The 25,007-nt window shown below is 40.1% G+C and overlaps 2 protein-coding genes across 2 annotated transcripts; one reads left to right on the top strand and one right to left on the bottom strand.

Moving 5' to 3' along the window:
* Positions 1-235: 235 nt before the first annotated feature.
* Positions 236-2,097, bottom strand: LOC129106121 (fibronectin type III domain-containing protein 11-like). Its single transcript, XM_054617457.1, has 2 exons — positions 1,957-2,097; positions 236-1,024 (listed from the first exon to the last, which is right to left on the bottom strand). The coding sequence occupies exons 1-2, from the start codon at positions 2,095-2,097 to the stop codon at positions 236-238; spliced, it is 930 nt and encodes a 309-aa protein (XP_054473432.1).
* A 9,121-nt stretch (positions 2,098-11,218) lies between these two features.
* si:ch73-267c23.10 (serine incorporator 1) lies at positions 11,219-23,917 on the top strand. Its single transcript, XM_054616242.1, has 10 exons — positions 11,219-11,445; positions 13,972-14,133; positions 15,470-15,663; positions 16,999-17,078; positions 17,195-17,332; positions 17,476-17,645; positions 19,483-19,573; positions 20,858-21,059; positions 22,212-22,439; positions 22,591-23,917. The coding sequence occupies exons 1-10, from the start codon at positions 11,407-11,409 to the stop codon at positions 22,724-22,726; spliced, it is 1,440 nt and encodes a 479-aa protein (XP_054472217.1). The 5' UTR covers positions 11,219-11,406; the 3' UTR covers positions 22,727-23,917.
* The last annotated feature ends 1,090 nt before the right edge of the window (positions 23,918-25,007 follow it).

The following is a 25,007-nucleotide window of genomic DNA, read 5'->3' as shown; positions in this document are numbered from 1 at the left end:
AACCTAGATTCTGATCACAGAAGCCCCCATCTAATTCTTTCATGTGGGTCAGTATTTTAAGGGGCAGCTGTGCCATATGTATTACAAGGTTATGCAAGGTATTTTGAACATGCACTTTGAATAATGCACTTAACACATTTTTTTAATTCAATAAAAGTTAATTTAATTGCAATAAAGACGGTCAAATATATTCCTCTTATTTACAGGTTGTGAATTCTCTTCATTCTCTCCATGTTCAAACGGGGACATCTTGCTCCTTGCTGGAAACATCCAAGGTCTTCAAGACAATGGTGTCGGTCCAGAGTCCATACACCAAGTTCACTGCATCTACTCTCTTGATAGAGAACTCATAGTACCTGCCAGGTATCAGGTTAGTGACCTGTACGCTGTACGACTGGCATGTAGATTTAGTAACGTCCCCATGCTCAGCAGTAGTTGGGTGAAGGCTTTGGATCTGGATCTCAAACTCTTGGTCCAGGTCCGGAGACTGCTCGCCAGCGACTTCCCAATGCAGATCCACGGTGTTCGATGTCGCGAACAACTCCAGTCTGTTGATCTTCACCGGCAACTTGATTGCCAGTGATGCACTGAGCCGTATTCTGGGGGAGTTGCTTGTGTTGGGTATGAGCTGGTTCCGCAGGTTCAGCGGGCCCAGATTCCGAGCCATTCTGCTCTCAAAGTCGTTCAAGTACTCGCAGGTCTGCAAAAGCCTCTGCTGTATGTGAGCTGCCATGTCGCTGTCCGCCAAACCCTGGTTGTACGCAACGATGAAGGCCTTCAGCTCTTGACAGCCACTCAGGATCTCTTCATAGAGCAGTCCCATCATGGTGAGGAGGAGCTCCACCTGGCTGCTGGCCAGGGCCATGGCACGCTGCAGCCTCCACGTGTCAATGAGATTCCAAAGCATGCTGTCAGAGATGTGCATAGGGTGGTGCTGCTCATCCGCAGTCGGCGGCAAATCGTGGCGTTTGATTTCCAAGTAGTACGAGCTCCTCTGCATGAGCCGCAGCTCTTCTTGTTTTACCTTGGAAATACATCAAAATAACTTGTGAATCCACAGGAGCTCTGCTCTGCGCTCAACCTTTCACACTATCACATCACTCAGACAGCACATTCACACCAGTGAATGCTCTTCAGTTTAAAGACCCTGCAAACCCACACAGGGGTTTTCAATAACTCTGGCTAATTAGACCTCTATTCAGGTTGAGGTTGGCTGGAGCTACTAAGTCTTTGAACTTGGGCAGAAGCTTCAAGGCTTTGTTCAGACCAACATCAGCACCGCATGAAAAAAATGCAGACCCCTCATCTATTTGAATGAGGCCACTGAGGTGTACGAAAATATTGATAGGCTTGAGTATATTATATATTATATACAACGTTATGTTTTGTGATGCTGTACAAATTCTCAAAGAGACCATTGATTTTTAATTGATAGTGTACATGCAAAGATTTGTGGCAGGCGGCGGATCAGATGCATGGAAAGTTAGGGCAGTGATTTTGGATGTTGCAAAGACTGTGATCCCTGCACTGAACAGTTTGGATTTTTTTAATAAGTAAATTACTATGTGCATATGGCGGTGTGATCTCTATGCAATTTCTGTCAAATTTAATTAAAAAAAGTCTCAATATATGGCCTTGCTTACAGTATCCCAATATACTCATTACTGAACCCTGTATCATGATATGTATTGTATTGCTAGATTCCTGCCAATACACAGCTCTTATGTATTGACATAGTGGGGTTGATGACGCTGAGGGCCCCACCTAAAAAAGTTGACGGTTGCTACGTTGACAACTAAGTGAATAATCAAGAAAATAATCGGCAGATTAATTTAGCGATTGCAGCTTCCATGGCCTGTCCAATATGTTATACGAGGCAGACAACATAGGATAACAAATCAATAATAATATAGAGGTATATAGCTTGTAACCAGCTCTACATTATGGCATACTGACCATGATGGAGTGGTCACTAAGTCTGGTGCAAAGCAGCTGTAGGATTTGCTTGCAGAGGTCTGGCAGGCCATCCATCTGAGTCCTGACCTCCTGGGCCCCACGCTCATCTGAGCTTGAACAGGCCAGCTTGACTTCATCCATGGTAACTGTAACATACATTCACATTCACTCATGGACAGTGTGTGGGTTAAAGGCAATGTATTGTTCTTAGGTTACTCTCTAAGATAACTGTGAAAGGTTAACAACAGATTGTTTAGGGACACCTGCTGTATGTTTTACTTCAGTGTAAAACTACATATATCAATGCTATCATGAAGTTCCTAGTACGGAACTGGAGAAAAATGTAAATGCGGCATTACAGTTTAGTGACCAGGCTTATTTGCTCATAATTGTTCCTTCTTTATAAATAAAATGAGAAACTAAATACTGTGGGATGTTTATGAGGACAGCATTCAACCAAAATATAAGTTGTTTGTCAGATCCCAGTCATAAAAAGTATTACAGAAGTGTCTGAGGCCATGTTTAATACATCATGAATCACACAAAGTGAAACTAAAATTTGCACTATTGCCATAGTAAGGATTTAAAGATTAACTTTTACAACTCTGATATATTTATATTTAATATTTCATATTATTCATAAGACGTCATCAATGATGAGGGAAAGTATAATTCATCTTCTTTTATTGCATATCTTGAATGCCGACCAGCGAAGGGATTTAATTCCAACCAACTAAATCATCACAGATTATCAGCGTGTCTACGGCCCAGCTGTTTAACTAGCACTGTACTTCAGTAGACTTTTGAGGTACTTGCCCACTAAAGTCCACAATAAATATCCTTGACTCAGCAGCCAATTATAGGTATCTGTCAACACACCTGTCAACTATAGCACTATAAACTCAACCCTCATTGAACCATGTCCTCCCACGACAAGGAAATACCTCACACTGAAAATCAAATAGCAATTACTATCCATCTAAAAAGATTTACTGGAAAGATCAGTATTCTGTAAGCAAGATTCAACGTGCTATGAAATTCCATTCTGCTTTTTCACTGCACATCAATATTTAGCCTACTAACGTCATATTTTATTTATTTATGTATTTAATTTAATTAAGAACAATATAAAATTATTATTATTATTATTATATTCCTTTATTGATCCCCATGGGGGAAATTCGGGTGTTGCAGCAGCTCAACTACACAGAAACAGATAATAAATACACATATTATACAATAAAATAAAAATAGAATAAAATAAAAAATAAGAATGCAAATAAAAAATGTACAGTATATCCACATGGGGGAGGCTGGTCAGCATGATGACAGACTGTGGTCTCCGCTGTTGTTGTACAGTCTGATGGCAGTGGGCACAAATGAGCGTCTGAAGCGCTCCGTCCTGCTCTTTGGCAGAATCAGCCGATGGCTGAAAGAGCTGCCCAGCTGCCACAGTTCCTCATGGAGAGGGTGAGAGGGATTGTCCAGGATGGCTCCGAGTTTGGCCTTCATCCTCCTCTCACCCACTGACTCCAGACTGTCCAGCTCCAGACCCACCACAGAGCTGGCTTGTATGTTTCTCTTCTGTGAGTGTGCTAATGGGAAACTATTCAAAACCCTTTGTGGTGATGGATTTCATAGGATTACTGGTTGTGAGTTTAAATTATTTATTTAAAGGTCCCATATTATATTTTTAACAACGTGTGCAAGCTAACTCAACCATGCTAGCTTACTTTAACCAACAAGCTAGCAAGTGTTACCTCACAAACGTATGAATCATTGGCGGTCACTCACTCAGGGCAGTGTTAATGACATCAGTAGAATTAACAATCATAAAATATTCAATTATCCTTATAACTACACATCAACCTATGTTATAAGTCCACAATGTCAAAGCTAATAGTGAATATAGCCTACATGATTTTCTTTAGTTAACAGGGTTAGCCTGATGCAGCTAGCTAACAAGCTAATGCCAGATAATAGCTATAAAATCAACAACAACAATAAACTACAATACCAAGCAGGTTACTTACTTTTTTTTGACTCCTCGTGCATGCTGTCTTGCTATATAGTTTAATGGCAAATCGCGTTTATAGTTAAATTGTTAATCGGCATGGTTACAGTTTATCTTCCAAGATTATGGAATGTCAGCAGCAGCCTGGAGTCAACTTTTAGCAGTTAACATCCATACTTCCAAACAAATATACTGACATATACTGTATAACCTTTTTTAAACATTTAAAACATAAAAAAAATAAAATAAATGTAAACATACATGTGAGTCATATTAAAAAATGAATTTCTTTAAGACCACATCTTGGTATCTGGACGTGAAATGTGTTGTGTCTGAGCTGCAGTTCACTATCTGGTTTAGCAGAAGCCTCATAGCTTAATTGCGTTTCTTTCCATAGCCTATTGGCCCGGCAGTCATCATGCCACCAGTGAATGGACTGCATTTGTACAGGGCTTTTTTATTCTTGTGCTTTTTGGGTGTTGCGCTTTAAAACACACGCCAGCATTCACCCATTCATACACACACATTCATACACTGGCTACCATACAAGGGGCCACCTGCTCATCAGGGGAGATAAACATTCGGTGTTAGGTGTGTTAAGCCACTGACACTTCATCATATGTTAACATGACAGGGATCAACCCTCTGACTTCTGATTGGTGGACACCGCTCTTCCTCCTATGCCACAGCAGCACCCAATATTTCTGAACAAAATAAACTTGTAGACAAACACAACTTTAAGGTCTTTATCACAGTCACGCCAAATAAGTATTCATCTGATAACAATGCTATCAAGAGCAGCCAAAAGGTGAGTTTGGATAGAAATGGTGATAGATAATTCATTGGCTCTGATCTTGTAAGCCTTTTTTGGAAACCTGATGGAAATTCCACTAATCACAACTCAATGCGTACTGTCCAAAAGTCCTTTAGGAAAACACAGGATGAGTACAATCTTTTCTCCACAAAAGAACACAGAGCATGTCTGCTAATGGACATCTATAACAGATGCATGTCATGGAGGAAATGACAGGCCTATCAGACCATCTTCATAAGTCCAATTAGAGATCTGCAAATTATATGAGCCCAGTGGGGCCCAACAGTGCTCTGGTCTGTGGGATTGAATCTGTGTTTGGGTTCTAGGACATCAGGTTGGATCGGGTTTAGGCCATGAAATTGTGAGACGTGTGTATGAGTGAGTTTGTGGGCTGAGGATGATGATGTTGACCGACTTCCAAAACTGGCAAGACCTGTTTCACCTTTTAAGAGACATTCGTAACTGTCATTGATTGATGAGTGATTTACTTGGGAATGTCTCTGTACATATTGCGTGATGGTGCCGTGTGGATGCTCACGTTGAATTATTACAGATCATTGATTTGAAGCATGGCAACGGCACAAAACATATACAATCATAACCCAATAATTTCTAAGTTTCGATAACATGCACGTTCTGAGCAGACACGTTTTTCAACACTGAGACAAACAGTAGACAACTATTTAATCTAGATGTATACATATGATGCTGTAAAATGTTGGTTTCCAGTACAACACAGCTACAAAGACAAACTTTAATCGTGGTTTGTCTCCAGCTAATGGGTAAATTCAATCAGATTTAATAGAGACAGACTGGTTAGATACCACAAAACAGGGCCTTCACTCTTGATTAGAATTTAAACAGCAATAATTCAGCCTGAGTCAAACATTTACAACCATGTGTCCCAATCCAGTGGCTGCATCCTTCGGAGGGTGTTTTTGTAGATCGATTGCGTCACAGCGGCCGCGACAAGGCTGTCCCATTTCAATGACTCCTTCTAATGCGGGCGACAAATGCAGCCTACTTTTCCCAGATTTGGAGGATACAACTGATGGATCCTTCACGGCCCAACATATCCCAAGATTCATTGCGTGCCGGTGAAGTTGATTTTCTTTTTTTTTTAATGCATGGCGACTAGTGGATCAGCAACGGGAGAATTCAAATTTAAATGTAATTATTGGGTTTTAACTCACGTGAATATGTACAGATGCAAGTGTTAAAACTAACAACAAGATCACACTTGTGTTAAAATGATCGGTTAATTTACGTGACGCTATTAATTAACCAGCTAACGCTACCGAGAGCGGCTGCACTATTTATAGCAGCTCGTCCATTTTAATCTTTTAACTTAGCTTTTCTGCTTTTATGACAACCACAGCTGGTTGCTAGGAGACAGGAGCGGCAAAAGGGTGGGGGCGCGAAAAGCTGGTGACGCTCAGTCGAGCCTTCGCTGGTTCCTCCGAAGGCTGCAGCCACTGGATTGGGACACAGCTTATGTCTGCATTTAACAGCAAACAATAATAAAGGGCCCGCAAAAGCATAGGATACATGAGTCACCTTCCTATTGTGAATTAGTTAGAAATGACTTGACTATAGTCTTGAAAGCAAAAACTCTTGGTCCATTTTGTCCCAAAAAATCATAGAGCGATAATTAAATAAATTAGATGGCTTACATACATATGACATATTTGGATCAAGTGATGATGACGTCAGTCCACCACTTTGATCCAGGCTAAAATATCTCAACAACTATTGTATGCTGAAGACATTCACATTCCCAGAGGATGAAGCTAATTTTTCCAATACTTATTACCTGCAAAATGAATGGAATCCCCTCAGCTTCAGCTGTACTTTGTGTTCAGTGCTAATGTTAAAAAGCTAAACTAAATTGTGAACATGGTTAACATTTCACCTCCCCGTGAACATGTTAACATTCCAACATTAGCATTTAGCTCAAAGCAATCCATTTGGGTTCAACACTGTGTGCTCTGTCAGTGAACTTAAATAACGAATATTTTTGCTTTAAGTTTCAAAGCATCGGCGGTGAGCTGGGAGGAAATGGGAATGTGTGTCTTATAAGCATGGCCTTGAAGTTAAAAGCTGAATTTCATACTTAAACTCCTGTGGATAAAGGAAAGACACAGAACTTTGCCTACCAATTCAATCCAATCTCTGACCTTCTTTCCATGTCATTCCTCATCTCTCTCTGCCTCATTTTCCGTCACCTTTCTACTACTGCTATCTGATAAAGGTTTAAATTGTCCAAGAAATAACGCTTGATCATGTATTGAGTGATTTAATCTTTAGTCTGGAACTCAGCTTATATTGTACATGACATAACTGCGCCAAACATCACTGATAATGAGTGTCGTAGGAAATGTACTCTGTTGCACCTATAACCAACCAACAGTGATGTCACGGATCACTGACACACACCCCAGTACAAGTCTACATCACTGCAGTAGGGTGAGACATTTAACCACTAGAGGTCCCCAAAAACAAGAAGAATTAGGGCTAAAGGCCAAGTCAAGCACACTACAAATCTACAAATATTTTGACCAACCTGGAGGTTTGTTCTGACCGTCGGACTCCTCTTGGTTGTCTGACCTGTGGAAAAATACCATAGTTGCCATATTATCCTGTCTTGAATCAGCCCAGTAAGTTGCTGGAGCTCTCATTATATGTCAAGTGTAAATTCCTGTAAACTGGAATTTGGACTAACCTGAACGTTGAAAACTGAGTGAGATTATTTTGCAAAAAACAGCCATTATTTGTGCACATGTTTTTCTATCACACACTTAGATGCAGCTCTGAATGTCATTCTAGTGAGTTCGTGAGGACTTTGACACAAAAGTGTTGAAAGAGATGACTTAAGCCTGACAGGTTTATACATGACTAGATTATTACATTCAGATCAAACTGCACTTCGGGACCTGTGTTACATTTTACTGTGTGTGCTGTATGCTTTGCTTTGGAATTATTTGTAGAGTGGGTTTCACAATCCCGAGTCCAACAGAAAAATTGTTCTGTCATATTTCAGTTCAACATCAAAAGTGAATTTCCATTGGCCCTAAAAAGTCGACCTCACTCGTTTTCCACATCTGTCCAACGAAGAAAGACCACCAGTGTTTTCACCTGGACCTGGAACTAGTTGATGCAGTGAGTTTGCAAGAAGTATGTAAACAGAGATTACTCATTCAGCCTAAAATACACTCAAGCATCTGCTGGTAAAATAACAACAGCTCACTGGGCGAGACGGTATCCAGACAGGTCATTACAGATGAGATATTTCTCATGCTGAGTTTATCACACACTCCGCAAACCTGCACATCCAGACAGAATGTTTTTTATGCTGGCCATGAGCCACTATTTGAAACTCTGCAGAAACGCAAACTCTAAGCAGGCTCTCATATTGGATTCCTTGAGCAGAAACCGTCCAAAATGTTTTGCACCAAAGGGCTCTGCAATAATTCTATATATTGATTAATTGTCATTCAATAGAATTGTACTCTCATGAAATCTTATACCAAGATATCGTGATACACAAATACATTTTCTAAATTGATAATAACAAGCACATACCATCTCAAATTTCGTTAAATCAAACTTTTGTTTTGATCTCATGACTGAGACATATTCAATGCCTGGCGCAAAATATATATATATATTCTTTTAATATACTTATACCTGCAGCTATTATGTTAATTATGCACTGCAGTTCTTAATAAAATCTGAAAATACTAAGTACTTTTCATTTGTGCCCTCCTGCACTGATGGCTAGGGAGAATTACCACAAGGAACTGGTCCCCAGATCTCTCATGCTGCCTAAAAGTAATTTTGAGTAAAGTCTAGCACAAGGATCAACATCAGATCTAGGCTGATAAGGTAGGTGTAGGGTTAATCATGGGGATCATGGGGGTTAGGAAAAGAGTCTGTATTTGAAACCCTCAAACCTCAATAATGTTGCCTACAATACTGACCCACTCCAACATCTCTATATTCAACACAGTATGAGAAGCTGATGGGTCCAGAGCACAAGGGGGCTTCTCCTGAATGGAAAGTGGTCTCTGGCTGAATCCAAATGGGGCTACTGTCATGGAACTAGGATTACATTACATTACATTACAGTCATTTAGCAGACGCTTTTATCCAAAGCGATTTCTAATGGGATGCTACTGTCATGGAACTAGGATGAGCGAACTGAAGGTAATATTACTGTTCATTATAAACGCTCTAAAGGACATGAATACAGTGAACTAGATTCCATCTTGTGGAGGGCTCATTGCATGGATGGAACATGTTACTGCATGTTACTCTAGATGAACTAAATGGCTACAATGCACTGTGAACTCTACCTAGTAGCTTCAATGAATTATAAATAAACATAAAAAGCTATTTGCAGCATATTCCATTTAATTGATTTATACTTTAATGATAACATCAAACTCAAAGCCGACCAGTGTGCACCAGCCCGTATTCACATGATTTCTGAATATATAGCGCTCTCTTTCTCCCCCCGCCCACAGTAGCGGGACGAAGGGCTGACTCTTCTGGTCGCTTGGTCGATGGGTTTGTCCTCCAACTTCTATAAATATTTCCACACATAAATATCAGCAATATTAAAATATGTCAAATCTATAACCTGGTGATGTTTTACTGCCTGTTTGATGACGCCACCATCATGGACCATGTCAGTGAGATCACTAAATAATATGAGCTAAACTTCCATCAAAACTGTTCTGTTCCATTCATTAAGTGATGCATGCCTCTACACTTGTGTTCAGTCAACTAGTCATTTTCTCTGTGTGGACCTGAACAGAAACCCCTGGCTAAAGACTTTACTGTGAGACAGAGACGAGAACGATGGATCTAAGTGACTTGATGCTGACTCCTTATGAAACGCCTCCATCTACTGACTGAAAACAAGAATGGCTGCAGAGGAACAGTGGGATCCCGAGTCTCAAGCTGACTGTTGTGCTGTTAGTGTGTTTGCTAATATACTGGCTGAAGACTGTCTTTTTGTTCAAACATCATGATCTGGCTCAGTGTGTTTGTGGTTTAACTCAGACACTACTAACTGATCCCATCATTTTGACTGTGAGCTCAATAACTACACTCGCTGTCCAAGGGAAGATCCTTAATGTTTGAACTGACTGCAAAGACACATTTTGAGTCTGCCATTTGAGACTTTATATGATACATGAGAGAAGAAACCTTTTAACGGCTAATACATGTATGTCTCAGCTGACATCATGCTCTCATTTGATGGGACGACACGTTTACTGTGTAAGTGGAATATAATCATTTAATAAATGGATTATAACATCTTTGGGCTGATTTACGTATGTATTAGTGTATTTATTGGTCAACAACTAAAACACCTGTGGGCCCCCATGTGGAGGCTGCGGTTGGTGAGATTATAATAATAAATGTTTGGTCTGGTCCTTGTGGGAAGGACATTCAATTCAATTCAATTCAATTTAATTTGTGTAGCCCAAAATCACAAATTTGCCTCAGAGGGCTTTACAATCTGTACACATGCGACATCCTCTGTCCCGGAACCCTCATGAAGTTGGAAAGCAACCCGTTTCCTGACTGATGAAGCCAAATTAAAAGCATGACAAGTTTTGGTGCAGTCAGAGAACTGAGATATTAGCTGTTCTATCACCATAATTTAATAATTAAAGAAAAACAACACAGTAAAATTGTTTGTAAATGATGAAGTACATTTAAAGTAGGGAAACATAAAAAGCAAAATGAAGGGAAAAAACAATCTAATTAGTGTTTTTGTCTACTTGTGTCTGTGTAGTGAGATGGTTTTAAATTAAACGTAGGCCTAAAGATTACATTGCAAATGTTACAAGGTGTTATAACCTCACGGGAAATTACCAAAAGTACAAGGAAATTAAAATCTGATGACTACAAAACATTTATGGTAATTTTGAAGATTGACAGAAGATTATTCAACAATTTATTTACCATTCATTTATCAAGTAAATGTGCCATCCATTCTCTGGTTCAGGCTTGTCAAATGTGAGGATCTTTGCTTTTCTCCGTTTTATATAGTGATAAAATATGTACATTTGGATTTGAGACTTTTGGTTTGACAAAGTAAATAAGTTCCTGATATTATACAGACCAAAGGATTAGTCAAAAATATAATCTATAATACATCAAATAATTAAAATAACTGTCATAAACGAGGCCTATTACTGTATGTACTGAGTGTGTTTTAATGTCAAATATTACAAATGAATACCTGTTATAAAAGGTCATAAATCCAAATGAAGCTTTAAATCACAAAGTTTTTCTATTGATTATTTAAATAGGTCAAACCACATTAGGTTCACGTTCACAGGTCAACGTCGCAATGACGTCACTAGCATGACGCCCTCACAGACGCACTGACCGGGGGGGGAATCATAACTGTACCTTACAAGCCAAGCACGTTGAGCTATTTGAACTGTCCGTGTTGCGTCCTGCCCGGCCGCCTCAGTTAGTTACCCTGCTGTGTGTGTTTGGGATCCACCCTGGAGGAACAGAGCAGACGTGACTGGAGGAAGAACACGGATTTACCACACGGACTGTCCGCTCCTGTAACGGTGCTGGAACTGGAAAAGACATGGGAGCCGTCCTGGGAGCCTTTTCCCTCGCAAGCTGGGTGAGTGAGTGAGTGACAGTGCCACCATTATTCACAACCACGGTTTAAGGTTTAAGGTCGATGGGAAATGAATGGGGCTGTGACGTCACGAAGAGCGATCAGCAACAGGTTAGCGTCGCTCCACCACAACTCCACTCAAAATATCTGGTGTTTAAATGCTGAATAATTAAGCAGGAATGTATTACTGCTTAATTATTCAGTTATTGAATTGTTTCATTCTGTTCCCGACAGCTTGCATTGGCGGGGAGACGGAAAGCCGAACTCCGTCAAATTATCTATTTTTCTTTTCCTTACATTTTGAATATAACTTGAACTTGTGTATGAAATATTTAATTTTTAGTAGTTAATTCTGCACTTAACCTGATTCGCTTTGGAATGCTTTTTTCCCCCCGAAGATGTTTAAACATATTCGATACCATCATTAAAACGCGTGTCTATTTCCCGGAACCGAAAAGTGTTCTTGTTAACTTGGTGGCCAATTCAGAAGCCCGTTAGAATAACTTTTAATGGTCGTTCAAAAACCTTTCTTATAAGGTATTCTAACATGAGGGACGGTAGACAAAACGGGAAGCCCACAGCAAAGCAAGGGGTTGATCATAACACACTTGGCCATCTGCTTGCACGTGATTAATTGGATTAACTCTGCTTCGTTGCCTTGTTGCACGACCACAACGAGCGCCACATTCAGAAACATTGTCCATCATGTGGAGGCAGACGGTGATGACAGCCTGGAAGTAGGGAGATGATCCATACAACGTCTTACGTAAGGAGAAACACTGCACAACTGCTTCCCTCAATTCTTTTATCCATTCAGGCTATATATCAATGTAACAATCTAAGATAATATAATATAATCATTTATGAGTCCCACAGCGGGGCAATTTGCAGGGTTACAGCAGCAGAGTGAATAGTGCAAACGAACAAGAGACATAAGTACAAAAAAAAAGTATATTAAATAGGTAATCACACAGTTAAGGGAGTGCACTGAAGAGTAAAAAAAGAAGTAAATAAACGAAGGAAGGTACTAAAGAGCACAAATATATGTAAGAAAACTGAAGGGAAAAAAAGATCAACGGTGAGCAGGGGCTGCTGTAACAAGCTGCCACTGGTCATCATTTATTCAAAAATATAGAAATAAATGAATGGCAACAATCAGATATTCCTAGTATCGGGTTTAAGGTGATTTTAAAACGGAAAGCTATTCTCACAGGAACTGTGAGCAGGAAATGTTTGGGATTTTACTTGATGAATAAATTAAAAAATGAATATAAATCCTGTGTTTTTCAGTAGAGGACTGTCAATCTGCTGCGAAGGTCAAGTAAAAAAAAAAAAGCATCACTTGTTGGTGGATTGTACTCTAATAAACCAATTTCTCTGGCCCGGTTGGTCATGTGCTGCCTGCATGTTATCTGGCACACATCACCTCGGCCTAGTCTGTGGTTGTACTTAGCTGGCATTGTCTGGCTGGCAGGGGTATTAACTTGTTGACAATCTTCCCGGCCGCCTTTATCTCTGGACTCACTCACTTGTTGATGTGGGAGCGAGAAACTGAAGACACGCTGTTCGTATTTGTTGCAATATAAGGGTTCTCTACAATATTCAGAGCATTAATATAGCAGCAAACAACTATTAGCTCCCTCTATCACTGAAAGTATTCCACGGTCGAGCAGTGCAAACTAACCATGTATTGTTGGAAGATTTGTTCAAGAGTTAAAAGGCAGTGAGACTAAATAGCAGATTGATGCAATCTTTTAGTTCAGACACGGACTAAAAGTCGGTGATCATCAGATGGTAGTGCCTCGGCAGATGACTCTCAGATGATGGTCTTTTCTCTCGTGTTGAATCTGATTCACCATACTGATAAGCAGAGAGAAGCCATTAGTCTCAGCCTCCGGCCAATTAACAGAACGACATGGGGAAGTTTTTCATGCGGGTTGCTCCTCACATGATTTCACAGGGCATGGGTTTACTGTAAAATACTGAGCATTACCGAGAAAGGACAGCCCTAAAACTGAGTTTATAACTTAAAAGGGCTTCTTTTTCTGAAGAATATATTCACCTGCTCACTGTTGAAACATTTCTTTAATTCAAAAAGGAGTTGAATTAGAAATTCAAGTAGCAGGAGCTGCTCCTGGCCCAGAGGAGGAGCAGGGTTTTGGGTGTCTGTGGTGTGCTGGTCACTGCCTGAAGCCCAGCTGGAGTCCGATCTGGAGGAGTTTTCAGTGAGCCTGCGTGCAAGAAAGGACACAATGACTGGCATTAGGAATAACTATACTATACTATACTATAACAGGAAATCTGTTTCTATATAGATGCTGACGGTCTTGTTTGTTTAAAAAGGTCATATTTAGGTGTCAGTATTAAACTGAGTCTGTTAAATAACCACTCGTACTTTAATCATATCACTCAGTAAACCTGTGTGGAAGCATCTGCATTTGATGTTTCTGCATATTTTTTATTTTCGTCATTGGATGTCCCTGCCTTTTACAGGTAGATGCTGAAATGTATGCTGTTGTCTGTCCCCAGGTGCCGTGCCTGTGCAGCGGTGCAACCTGTCTGATGTGCAGCTGCTGCCCGAGCACCAGGAACTCCACGGTGACCAGGGTCATCTACGCCTCCATCTTGCTGCTATGGACCATCGTTGCCTGCATCATGCTGTCGCCGGGTGTGGATGAGCAGCTTAAAAGGGTAAAAGTGGACCATAGAAATAAAGTAGATAGAGTGGATGTTTTTGCAGTAACTCCCTGCTTATTGTTCTCACTTAACAGCGTATGCACTAAATGGCCCAGAGAGATGGCTGGTCGTAGCTCTGAATGATACCCACCACATCAGGATTTATAAGGCTGATACAGATATTCAAAATCAGAGCATGATATATAGACCAATGTTGCTTTTTTACATAATAGAATACATCCAAACAAATGTGAATACATACAAAAAAAAATGTATGCATCAGTGACAGCCGTGGCTTGAGGCATTATGTTTTCAGGTTTCGGGCTCTCGGGAAACGTCTTGAGCCATTTCTCATAAGTTGGCACAAACATCCACCGGGACGTTAAGGATCAGCTGCTTAGCATTTGGTGGTCAAACGTCAATGTGACCTAAACATAAGAATTTCTGTGCTTAATATGACAATTTCCAGCAATTGTATAGTAAGATGAAATTTGGAATGGACATCGATGTAAACTGCAACTTGTTGAGGGAGGTGTATACCGCAAAGTGGTAATTCTAGTTGATACAGTTTCTTTAATTTCTCCTTTTTTCTATTTAAGTGAGCTGAGAGATTTATGTCCTGAGTTGGATATTTTCCAAAATATCCTTTTTAAATGCTGTCTGGTGGATAAACTATGTAACAGTGACACTGTCTGCTTTTAAATGATCTCTTACAAACTGGAATTTCCGTACAGGGATTTCTTGTCACTTATCTATCAGCATAGTCTACTGAGTCTTAGCTAGAGTTAGACTTGGCACACTTAGGTCCTGGTTACACTTATTTTTCAACTGGACATTTGTCATCAGATCCTGCCAGGACGCATTAACTGAGTCTGTACTCTCCGGTATCTGATCAGTCAGATGTTTTATTGTGAATAATTTATAGGACCATCACCAAATTAGCTTTGCAAGCGGCTATTGTTCAATAAAACAGGTTTACTTATACTGAAGGGAGGAAGCGTTAGAATTAAGATTAATGGAGGCTTTTATTGTGAAGAATTAAAGGAAATGAAATGTGGTTATCCTTTATTTCACAGCCGCTCCTTTGGCCACGAAATATATCCGACTATCTGATCAGGAAGGTTGCATCTCTGTTTTGAATTAATTCACACAAAGGTCAGAGACACACACTGACTAACGGTGCTTTTTTGGCTAGATGTGTAATTTCAGGTTCATTACAGATGTTGTTGTTTTTAATGTGTTTAATTGCCCAGCACTACTCAACATCATATGGAGTTCAGCTCCTGCTCATTCTAGCCCATCGTTTCTAAATGCCTTAAGTTGAAATGTGACCTCCTGTGATTTGCTGTAGATCCCAGGCTTCTGTGAAGACGGGGCTGGCTCTTCTATCCCCGGCCTGCAGGCTGACGTCAACTGTCAAATGTTCGTGGGCTACAAGGCAGTGTACCGCATCTGCTTTGGCATGAGTGTGTGGTTCCTGGGGTTTGCCGTTCTTATGATTAACACCAAGAACAGCAGAGATCCCCGAGCCGCCATCCACAACGGGTAAGCACCGATATCACACACGATGCACTTCATTACAAACACGTTACATTGATGTGACTCTCTTCCTGCTTCTGTTTTTAAAGACTATCAACCTCAAGATTGACACTGGAGGTTTCTCCTGCATGGAAAATGCAGAAACAGAGCAGGCCTAGATCAAACACATTAACAAACAGGAGAAAAGACATTTGGCTTTCTCTGTCCTCTGAGCATGTGCACTGTTACACTAGGTCAGAGGTGTTCTAAGTTATACAACATGTGGTTCAGCAGATGGCCTTTGTCCTGAACACACCCTTAAAGTCCTTCTCCTTTTATTTTCGTTACCGATCTACACCTCGTTACTCATCTATCGCTATCCATATTCATTTAGGTCCTCAATCAGGTTTGATTTGCCTAGTCTTGGTCTGCGCTGCAACGAGGGCCCCTTGCACGCTCCATTGATTTGTCATTTTAAGGGTCTTATGTGCATCTGATTGCATGACAGGACACTAGGCAGTATGGGACATGAAGTGTAACGAAAAGGTTGCTTGGGGTGCCAGTTAGGTCACCGCCGAATAATATTTTTGTCAGGTTTGTGAGTCAATATTTTTAAGTTAGTCAACTGCACACATGGCTCAAGCATCATAAACACATAAACACAATATTCATATCTTGAACCATCCAAAGCCCATCCCCTAAAGCAAAACATTAAGTATAGGCCACCCAACAATAAAACACCACAACAGATATCTCTCAATTAAAATTAAAATGTACTAGTAACTCACGTGCAGGCAAAAACAATACACAAAGAGAACTTTCCAGAAAATCCCCAAAACCCAGTCTGCATTTTCCTCTTCACTCAGTCAGTTAAACAAAATAAGATTCTTTCCAGTTCAGTTCAGTTCAGTTGAAACCAGCAATTAAGTTCAGCATTAGCAGCATTCTGGTTTCTGTTTTTTAGTCTGAGAAGTATTGAATAATCAAGTTGAAGCGGACTTGAATGCAGGTAAACATACCGTGTGGAGAGCAGAAAAGGCAGATCACAATGGTCGAAATGCAATCTAGTAACCCACCAGCTATCGTCTGACCATGATTTATTCTTAAAGTTTTAGATACATAGTGGTTAATAAACAGTCCAGTACACAGTCACCACATGGTTCCTCTGCTAATCACTCAGCAGCTCCACTTGTTTGTCACACATTTAAACCTTGCAGCGTGTTAATCTATTGTTGAAAGTTTTTCTACTTAGATGACATGCTTTGGGCATTGTTTAACTCTGATGGTCACTGGATAGATGTGCGCTTGATACAACTCTAAAATGTATGTTCATGTATATTCTACTGTGATATGTATTTTCAGATTTTGGTTCTTTAAGTTTGCTGCCTTGATGGCCATTACAGTCGGTGCATTTTACATTCCAGATGGGCCTTTTACCTATAGTAAGAACTTTATATTTTACTTGTTTGGCATCTCAGTTCTTGACATCTAACGCACACAAAGTTGTGACACTCCATTAAAGATTAGTTATGAATGAACTGTGTGTCTGTTGTCGCAGCGTGGTTTGTCGTGGGCTCCGGTGGAGCTTTCTGTTTCATTCTGATCCAGCTGGTGCTGCTGGTGGACTTCGCCCACTCCTGGAACGAGTCCTGGGTGGACAAGATGGAGACAGGCTACTCCAGGTGCTGGTATGCAGGTCAGGGACGCAAGCTGTGGCATAAACACATGCTGCTTACAACTTGAAATTAGAAATATATTGTTTACATATAAACTTCTTTATGAATGTTTTTAGTCTATTTTTGTATCAGATATTTACCTTTTCTACCTTTTGGTTTTCAGCTTTGCTGGGGGTCACGATCCTCAACTACATCCTGTCATTTACTGCTGTCGTGCTGTTCTTCGTCTTCTACACCAAGCCTGATGGATGCTTCATCAACAAGTTCTTCATCAGCTTCAACATGTTGTTCTGCGTCCTGGTCTCTGTTGTCTCTGTGCTGCATAAAGTTCAGGTACAGTACTTCAGTGGCAATCATTCAGGCAGGCGTGAGCAGTCGTTTGAGGCAACAGTACAAAAATGTGCGGTGCTCTTGAGATACTACTACTTTGCAGAGCTACTTTGTGATTGAAAGGTCGATACTACGGTATTGTCCGCTCTGGGAGTAAACCCTTCTACACACGCTACATTCACATTAATACATTTCCATTTTAAACCGGTGTTTTAAAACAAAAATGGTCTACGACCACACGGGTGTTCCAGCACTGTTTGCTAGCTGATATCTACAGTAACAGCTTGCTTCCTCCTCATTTCGGCAGTTGTAGAATTATAAAATGCAAACCACGTGTGGCTACGTCATTATTTGCAAAGGTTCTATGTTTCCGCCTGTCCACACTATGATGTAACCCTGAAGTTTTCAAACTAACACAGCGTCGCCAGCAATTTCAAACGCTCTGTTTTGGGGGGTTAAACTTCAGGGTAGCTTGGACGCAAGGAGTTAAAATGGAAACTTGGTAGTGTGGATGTAGCCTTTGTCTTACAACCTTGACTCTTTCACAGTGTGCTTTCACTTCACGAGAATTAACTGGAACTTTTTGGTTGCCAAAAAATGTCTTGTTCAGCGTTCAGTTGTTCTTAGCTCCACCCTCTCGTCTCGCTTCTGGTTCCAAAAAACCAAGATGGTGAAGACTAAACACCAAGATGGCCACAACCAAAATGCCAAACTCGAGGTTTCAAAACCGTAGTCCACAAACCAATGGGTGACATCAAATCCCATTAGGAGCACTAAAAGGATTTTGAGGAACCAGATTTTTTTCCCAGATTATCCGACTCATGGCAAGGCACTGCAGATGCCAAACACATAAATTGCTGCCATCACTTTGCAACAAACGATTTACAAAGCTAATCTCCCAGAGTTGAACATTTTTGTCTGTGAGTGTTTTGCTATCTGATATGCATTTGAACTGGTGAATCTGTTACTCCAGGTGGATTTACTGTTCATGATCTCAGATATCTAAATCAACAGCGCCACACCAAAGCAGCTCCCTGTTTCCTTTTTCCTGCTAAGATTAAAGGCTGTGGTTTGTTGTACAGATTGTAAAGCCCTGATTTTTGGCAATATAAATATAAGTTTGCGGAGACACTACCATCATCGGCAAGATTACAAACAACCCTGAGAATTAATATCGTGAGGAAATCTCCCGATGGAGGAGCGATCTTGCAGAGTGGTGCCTAGGTCAATAAAACCAAAGAGGTGATTGTGGATTTTAGAAAGAAAAGGGGGGAGGGGGGGGACAACCCCGTCTACATCAATGGCGCTGAGGTGTATTAAGTGAACAGTTAAAGGTTCCTGGAAATTAATATAAAAAACCACCCGATATGGTCATCACACATTTCCACAAGAAAGCTCAGAAACAGCTGTGTTTCTTAAGGAAGCTTATGAAAACAAATTTTCCCTACCAAGTTGTTGTTGTTAAACTTTTGGAGAGGAGCGGTAGAAAGCATCCTGACTGGAAATATTACAAACTGGCATGGGATGTGCACGGCACAGGACCTGAGGGCCTTTCAGCTTGAATCCGTGAGGTGAGGTGAGGTGCCCACGCAGAACCCAAAGTATACTGAAAGGCAATACCCACCCCAGTATTTATGTTCTATGTGCACTGAACATTGGATCACAGCTTATTCCCGATCGACAAAATAATCTCAATTCAATATCCACTCACTGGCCTCTTCCATACTTTTAGCCACATTTTACATTCTTCATCAGTGAATAGAGTTTGCTCAGTTATCATGGAGAATGTTTATGTTATATTTTATGAAGTCCTGACTATTTCATCTGTGTTTGTCCCCAGGAGTCTCAGACACGTTCAGGTCTTCTACAGTCCTCCATTATAACCCTGTACACCATGTATCTGACCTGGTCTGCCATGACCAATGAGCCTGGTGAGGATTTGTTGGTTGCCTTAAAGATAAGATAAAATAAGATAATCCTTTATTAGTCCCACAGCGGGGAATAAAGAATTATCTTATCTAATTTGATTTTATCTTTTCTTATTTAAAATGTTGCTGTAAACAATCATGCAGTTATGAATCAGCAGAAATAACGGCCATACGTTGGCCCCAAACAAGAAACAGGACAATGTTTCCGTCCTTGGCACTTTTGTCATTTTAAAGAAATAACATCCTTTTATGCCATATGACTTTGAATTATTGCTTTTGTTAGTTGTGCTTTTTGTTGTTCTTTTCAAAATGCACGATGTATGTTGTATTTGCAGCAGTGCAACATGCTGTAGATCATTGATCCCTCCATAAAATGTGCAAAAGTATCCACACACAAAGCATAACATTTGATTTGGAATGGTTTAAATATAGTTTTCCAGCTACTTTCATGGTTCCCATGTCTTGTGCTCACACAAGACCACAGAATTATTTTTGATATAATATTTTTCATGAAGTAAAGCCTGATTTGTATCAATTTTTTTTCTCCAAAGTTATATATCCAAAGTGGCAAACAATATTAGTCACTGTCACTAAGTCCCACTGACTGCTACAATGGTACTGAAAGTTGAGTTGAGGAGCTTGACAGTCACAGAACATGTCACTTAGTTTGGTTTCTTTGACAGAGAGAGATCTCTAAGCCACAAACAGCTCTTACTACACAGCGGCTTTGGTTCTGAAAAGTGAAGCCAATATGGAGTGTCTTAAGCTTGCATTCTCTCTACTGTGCATCAGGGGGCGACTCCTCTGATTGTATAAAAGTCTATGAGAAGTCTATGACTCTACTTCTCTCTTGATTTATTCCTCAGTAAACATTGTAAACATGAGTTTATGGTCTCAATCTCTAGTTTCAAGTCTTCTTCAATACAGCATGATGTTCATTTAGTAAATGATGCTCCATTTAGAGTCAACTAGACCATAAAGCAGGGTATGCTTGTGGGTGGGGAATCTGTGATTGACAGGTCGCTACCAGAATGTTTTCATCTTAGAACTTTAACCCTTTCCCAGAGGGTTTTCAGTTTCTAAAAGTTAATCGTAAAATTTTGGTCGCCTAAAGTGTTGGGTTATACTTAACTTCGCCCCTGTCAAGTCACTTCTGGTAAAAAAAACAAGATGAAAACACTACTCAATCAAAATCATTAATACAAATTTTCTATCAGAATCAGTTTCTGTCATCATTTCTAGCTATAGATTCAAACATTCTTCTTGTTCTTTCTCTCCTGCCCTCAGACCGAGCATGTAACCCCAGCCTACTGAGCATCTTTCAGCAGATTGCAGCCCCCACACCTGCCCCCCTGGAGATGGAGAACCAGACAGCCGTGGTGATCATCGGCATAGACGAACCGGTTCTGACATCCCCCTACCTGCAGTGGTGGGATGCCCAGAGCATCGTGGGGTTAGCAATATTCGTCCTGTGCATCCTCTACTCAAGGTGAGACGAGAAACAATTCGACCGCTACTTGCCAACCATCCCAGGGTCAATCTACGGTCACAAACTCCAGACGAGTTCTAGAAATGTTCTCGTGCCATGATGTGCCTGTTCTGGTTATGTCAGACACATTTTCAAAGAGCAAAGAAAGCTTTGCCTTGATACACCCCTCAAAAAGTTGTTTCCACTGAGACAATTTAATTAGTATGGGCTGTCTATGGGAACATAAAAAGCCCTCTTCACTGTCATAAACAAATGCATGAAATACAAAACATATAAAATTATGTGACAAACACTCATTCATCATTTATTAATGTAGAACAATTTCTCATCTTCTCTATTTCAAAACTAAAGAAGTTAACTGAGTTTCAGAGTTTAGTCTCACCTCCAGTTCTATTTAGTTTCTGTTCTGGAGCTTTCAATCATATTTTACGATCTTCATCTTTTTCCAAGGTCAGGAATGATTCTTGAAACTAAACCTGTTGGCCAGCAATGTGGACGGGAAGTATTTCAAGCGCAGGGGGAAAAAAATATTTAAAGCTACCCTGAGGAACTTTCATTTTGTGGTGATCCCTGTGGACAAAAGAGGTAGTGTGTAACAAGCAACAGAGTCCATTTAGAAAACCTTATGTTTTACTGCAGCAGGTTCTGACAGTCTGCCCTGCTTAGTCCTGGTTCTCCCGTGCCGCCCTTCCCTCCAGCGGGCCCAGCAATACGGCCTGGGTCTCCTCCCGCCAGAGCTTCGACTGCAGGTTGAAGACTGCAGAGAGGCCAGATCTGTGTCTGTCCATAGTGGACTGGTCTCTACTGGAGGACCCGCTGGAGCTTTGGCAGGAATCTGACGAGCATTAAGAAATACTATATAGAAATAGACAATCTTCTCTCTGATGGTCTCATTTACTTAAGTAGGTCATATAGAGGCATAAATATTAAACTGGGACGGTTAAATAACTACTAAAAAGTTCCTCATAGTAACTTTAAGTATCTAATATTCTATGTCAACTGCACAAAGTCCGTCTGCTGAAAAAGATGAGATCAAAAGCCCCAGAACAGCTGCTAGATGGACCTTGAGGTGAAATTGTTTTGTCAACCTAAACTTTGCTTGTACAGTTTGGACATACATAGTATTGATTTATCTCTTTATTCTGCACTCAGCATCCGTTCGTCCAGCACCAGCCAGGTGAACAAGCTGACCATGGCCTCCAAAGACTCGACCATCCTGGCTGAGGGCGGCAGCAGCCCCGACCTCTCAGAGGAGTCAACAGGACCCAGGCGGGTGGAGGACAATGAGCGTGACTTGGTCCAGTACAGCTACTCCTTCTTCCACTTCATGCTCTTCCTGGCCTCACTTTACATTATGATGACCCTCACCAACTGGTACAGGTCAGTCCTCCGCCTCCCAACACAGCCTATAGATGTCGGATCACTAACAAAAAATGTACCAATAAGACGTTGTTGCTGCAGGACAATGCAGACTGAATTTTTGTAAATGTTGAAGACTGAGAGACCTTTTGTTGTGTTCTGTTCTCGACAGCCCCGATGCAGACTACACCATAACCAGCAAGTGGCCAGCAGTGTGGGTGAAGATCACATCCAGCTGGGTGTGCTTGGCCCTGTACACGTGGACCCTGGTGGCCCCGCTGATCCTCACCAACCGAGACTTCAGCTGATCAGCGACTCCACCCTGGCCTCCACAAAGCAGAAACTCTGACCATACTGCCTACATCTTATTCTCAAAATGAACTCGCATTTTATACATTTGACTGGAGTTTAGTTTAATTATTTCAGTTGAACAATTGGGTCAGGTTTAGAGGTGCCCTAACAGCTGCTTCAGGTACAGGTAATTACTGTAGTGAAAACATCCCATTCGTTTGTTTACATTTGTAATGTGAACTGAATAATATTGTGAATTTTCAATCAAATACAATGTCAAAAAAATGTATGTGCTCTCAACAATCTAAATTTAACAAAAAATATTCGTCAGATTTAATAAAATCCAAATATTTTCATTCTGCTTAGAAATATGAATGTATTAAAGTAATAACAATGGTTTGTAAACCGCACACAGTAGTAAGCCCATATAGTTTACTGCTATGCCTTCCAATGCCTTATAGCCTGTAACATTTTTCAGATATGTGAATATATTAGGAGTAATATGAAGTACATGATTGTAGTAGTAAACTGTTGTTGGTAAACATGGCACATTCCTACAATATGACTCAAAGTCAAGATTCTGAAAAATATCTATGGACCAAGATATTTAATGTAAAGGTGTCTATCAGATGTGATAGTTTCAGGTTTTAATATAAATCTGCACAGTGACAGACATGCACTGGACAGACAGATACAATCAGAAAAAAATCTTTAAAGCTGATATGAGTGATGATGTAATTATTCTCTGTGCATCATTGTATGACTCTAAATAGTACGCAATAGCTTTTATGTTTATTATGATTTTACTTGCAAAGAGTGTCATATTTTTTTTAATCTAAGAATTACATTTTGTAAGAAATGTCAGGGAATGCTATTTGAATGGTTAAATATGTTTGAGAATATGAATCAAACCAGACTTGTATGATACAAACGCTGACCAAATGCCTTGTAAGCCAAAGTGATTTACTGTAGTCAGTATGTAATTCATGGTCATTTCTGTTTGCTTTGACTCCGTTTTCACAACCGAGATTCTCTGTGCAAAGCTCAACAATATTAAATGATCTAGTCCAACGTGCATGTTGTTTTTTAGAGTATCATTGTATAGGTCCAACATTAAATGTCATCATTGTTTCATGTTAACAAATCATTATCATATGGATCCTTCAAACAATAATTATCATCAACACAGAGAATGCAGTGTTTCCACATATTCACACTGTGATAAAGAGGTTTAAACTTACACGTTATTAAGAAATAAATTCACTTAACGCATATGCAAATGCTTTAATTGTATCATTAGGACAAAAATGTTACAACAATTTACAAAACACACTAAAAAAAGAATTGCATTGTCTAGTCATAGAGTGCTGCAGGGATGATGAAACTTTGTATGCAAACCAGGAAGTTAGCGTCGCGCAGGTTCCCTCCACAAAAAGCCAATGGGATTTTTTATTGCAGAAAAGGAACTCTGTTGCTAACAAACATTTATGATACTTGCAAGTTTTGTTCAGCAAGATAATCTTCACAGATGAACACTGCTTTTATTATTATTGAAGCTTAAATGCAATCGGCAGAAGAATAAAGCTAACGTTAGGATATAAAACAAACTACGCCACGCTCATGTGACTATAGCAACTGCCTTTATATGCCGCGTAACGTTAAAATCTCTTCAGCTTGTTAACAGCAGGTATTATTTCAGGCATAGAAACCAAAAACACATTCAGAAGTCCATTGACTTCCAGACTCATTTTGCGTTCTGGGGAATCATTCTCGCAGCATTCGTATAAAAGCCTCTCAACTAACAAAATGTGACGATAGTCTGTGTTCTGAAAATGATCTAATGATATTTGGTTTTACTACGTCCCTATTTTATACAGTCTATGCTAGGTACGAAAGCTATCAAATCCTTACAATAAAAAGCTACGTGTTTGGTCAGAGGGAAACAACAGTGCATATATAAGTTTGTTATCAGACAAGCAAAGCAGTTTATTTTGTACAGTTTTTTTAAATAAAAAATGTTCACACTGAATCTGGGAGCTTCATGTTAATGTGGAGTAACCTTGAGGACATCCATTGGTCCTCCATTGTGTGCTAGAAAAAGTCACAATGTGTTCAATAAATTGTGGGCATAAGAACGTCAATGCATAGAGCAGAGATAATATACTAATATAGACATTTTCCTACAACAATTGTATTTAAGAAAATTGGACACAAACACCTAGCATTTGCACAAATGTCCTTATTATTTCCAGGATTTGGGTAATCAATGGACCACAATGTGTTCAATTAGTACAATTC

The sequence above is a fragment of the Anoplopoma fimbria genome, chromosome 17 (genome assembly GCF_027596085.1).
Source record: "Anoplopoma fimbria isolate UVic2021 breed Golden Eagle Sablefish chromosome 17, Afim_UVic_2022, whole genome shotgun sequence".
NCBI classification, from domain to species: domain Eukaryota; kingdom Metazoa; phylum Chordata; class Actinopteri; order Perciformes; family Anoplopomatidae; genus Anoplopoma; species Anoplopoma fimbria.
The sequence above is the reverse complement of the archived record's forward strand: the minus strand, read 5'-3'. Positions and strand labels throughout refer to the sequence as shown.

Excerpts from the sequence above, each read along its gene's own strand:
- si:ch73-267c23.10 (XM_054616242.1), top strand. The coding sequence starts at position 11,407 with ATGGGAGCCGTCCTGGGAGCCTTTTCCCTCGCAAGCTGG. Across the intron at positions 14,134-15,469 it reads TGGATGAGCAGCTTAAAAGG|ATCCCAGGCTTCTGTGAAGA; the intron begins GTAAAAGTGGAC and ends GATTTGCTGTAG. Across the intron at positions 17,333-17,475 it reads CTCCAGGTGCTGGTATGCAG|CTTTGCTGGGGGTCACGATC; the intron begins GTCAGGGACGCA and ends TTTGGTTTTCAG.
- LOC129106121 (XM_054617457.1), bottom strand. The coding sequence starts at position 2,097 with ATGGATGAAGTCAAGCTGGCCTGTTCAAGCTCAGATGAGCGTGGGGCC. Across the intron at positions 1,025-1,956 it reads TTAGTGACCACTCCATCATG|GTAAAACAAGAAGAGCTGCG; the intron begins GTCAGTATGCCA and ends TGTATTTCCAAG.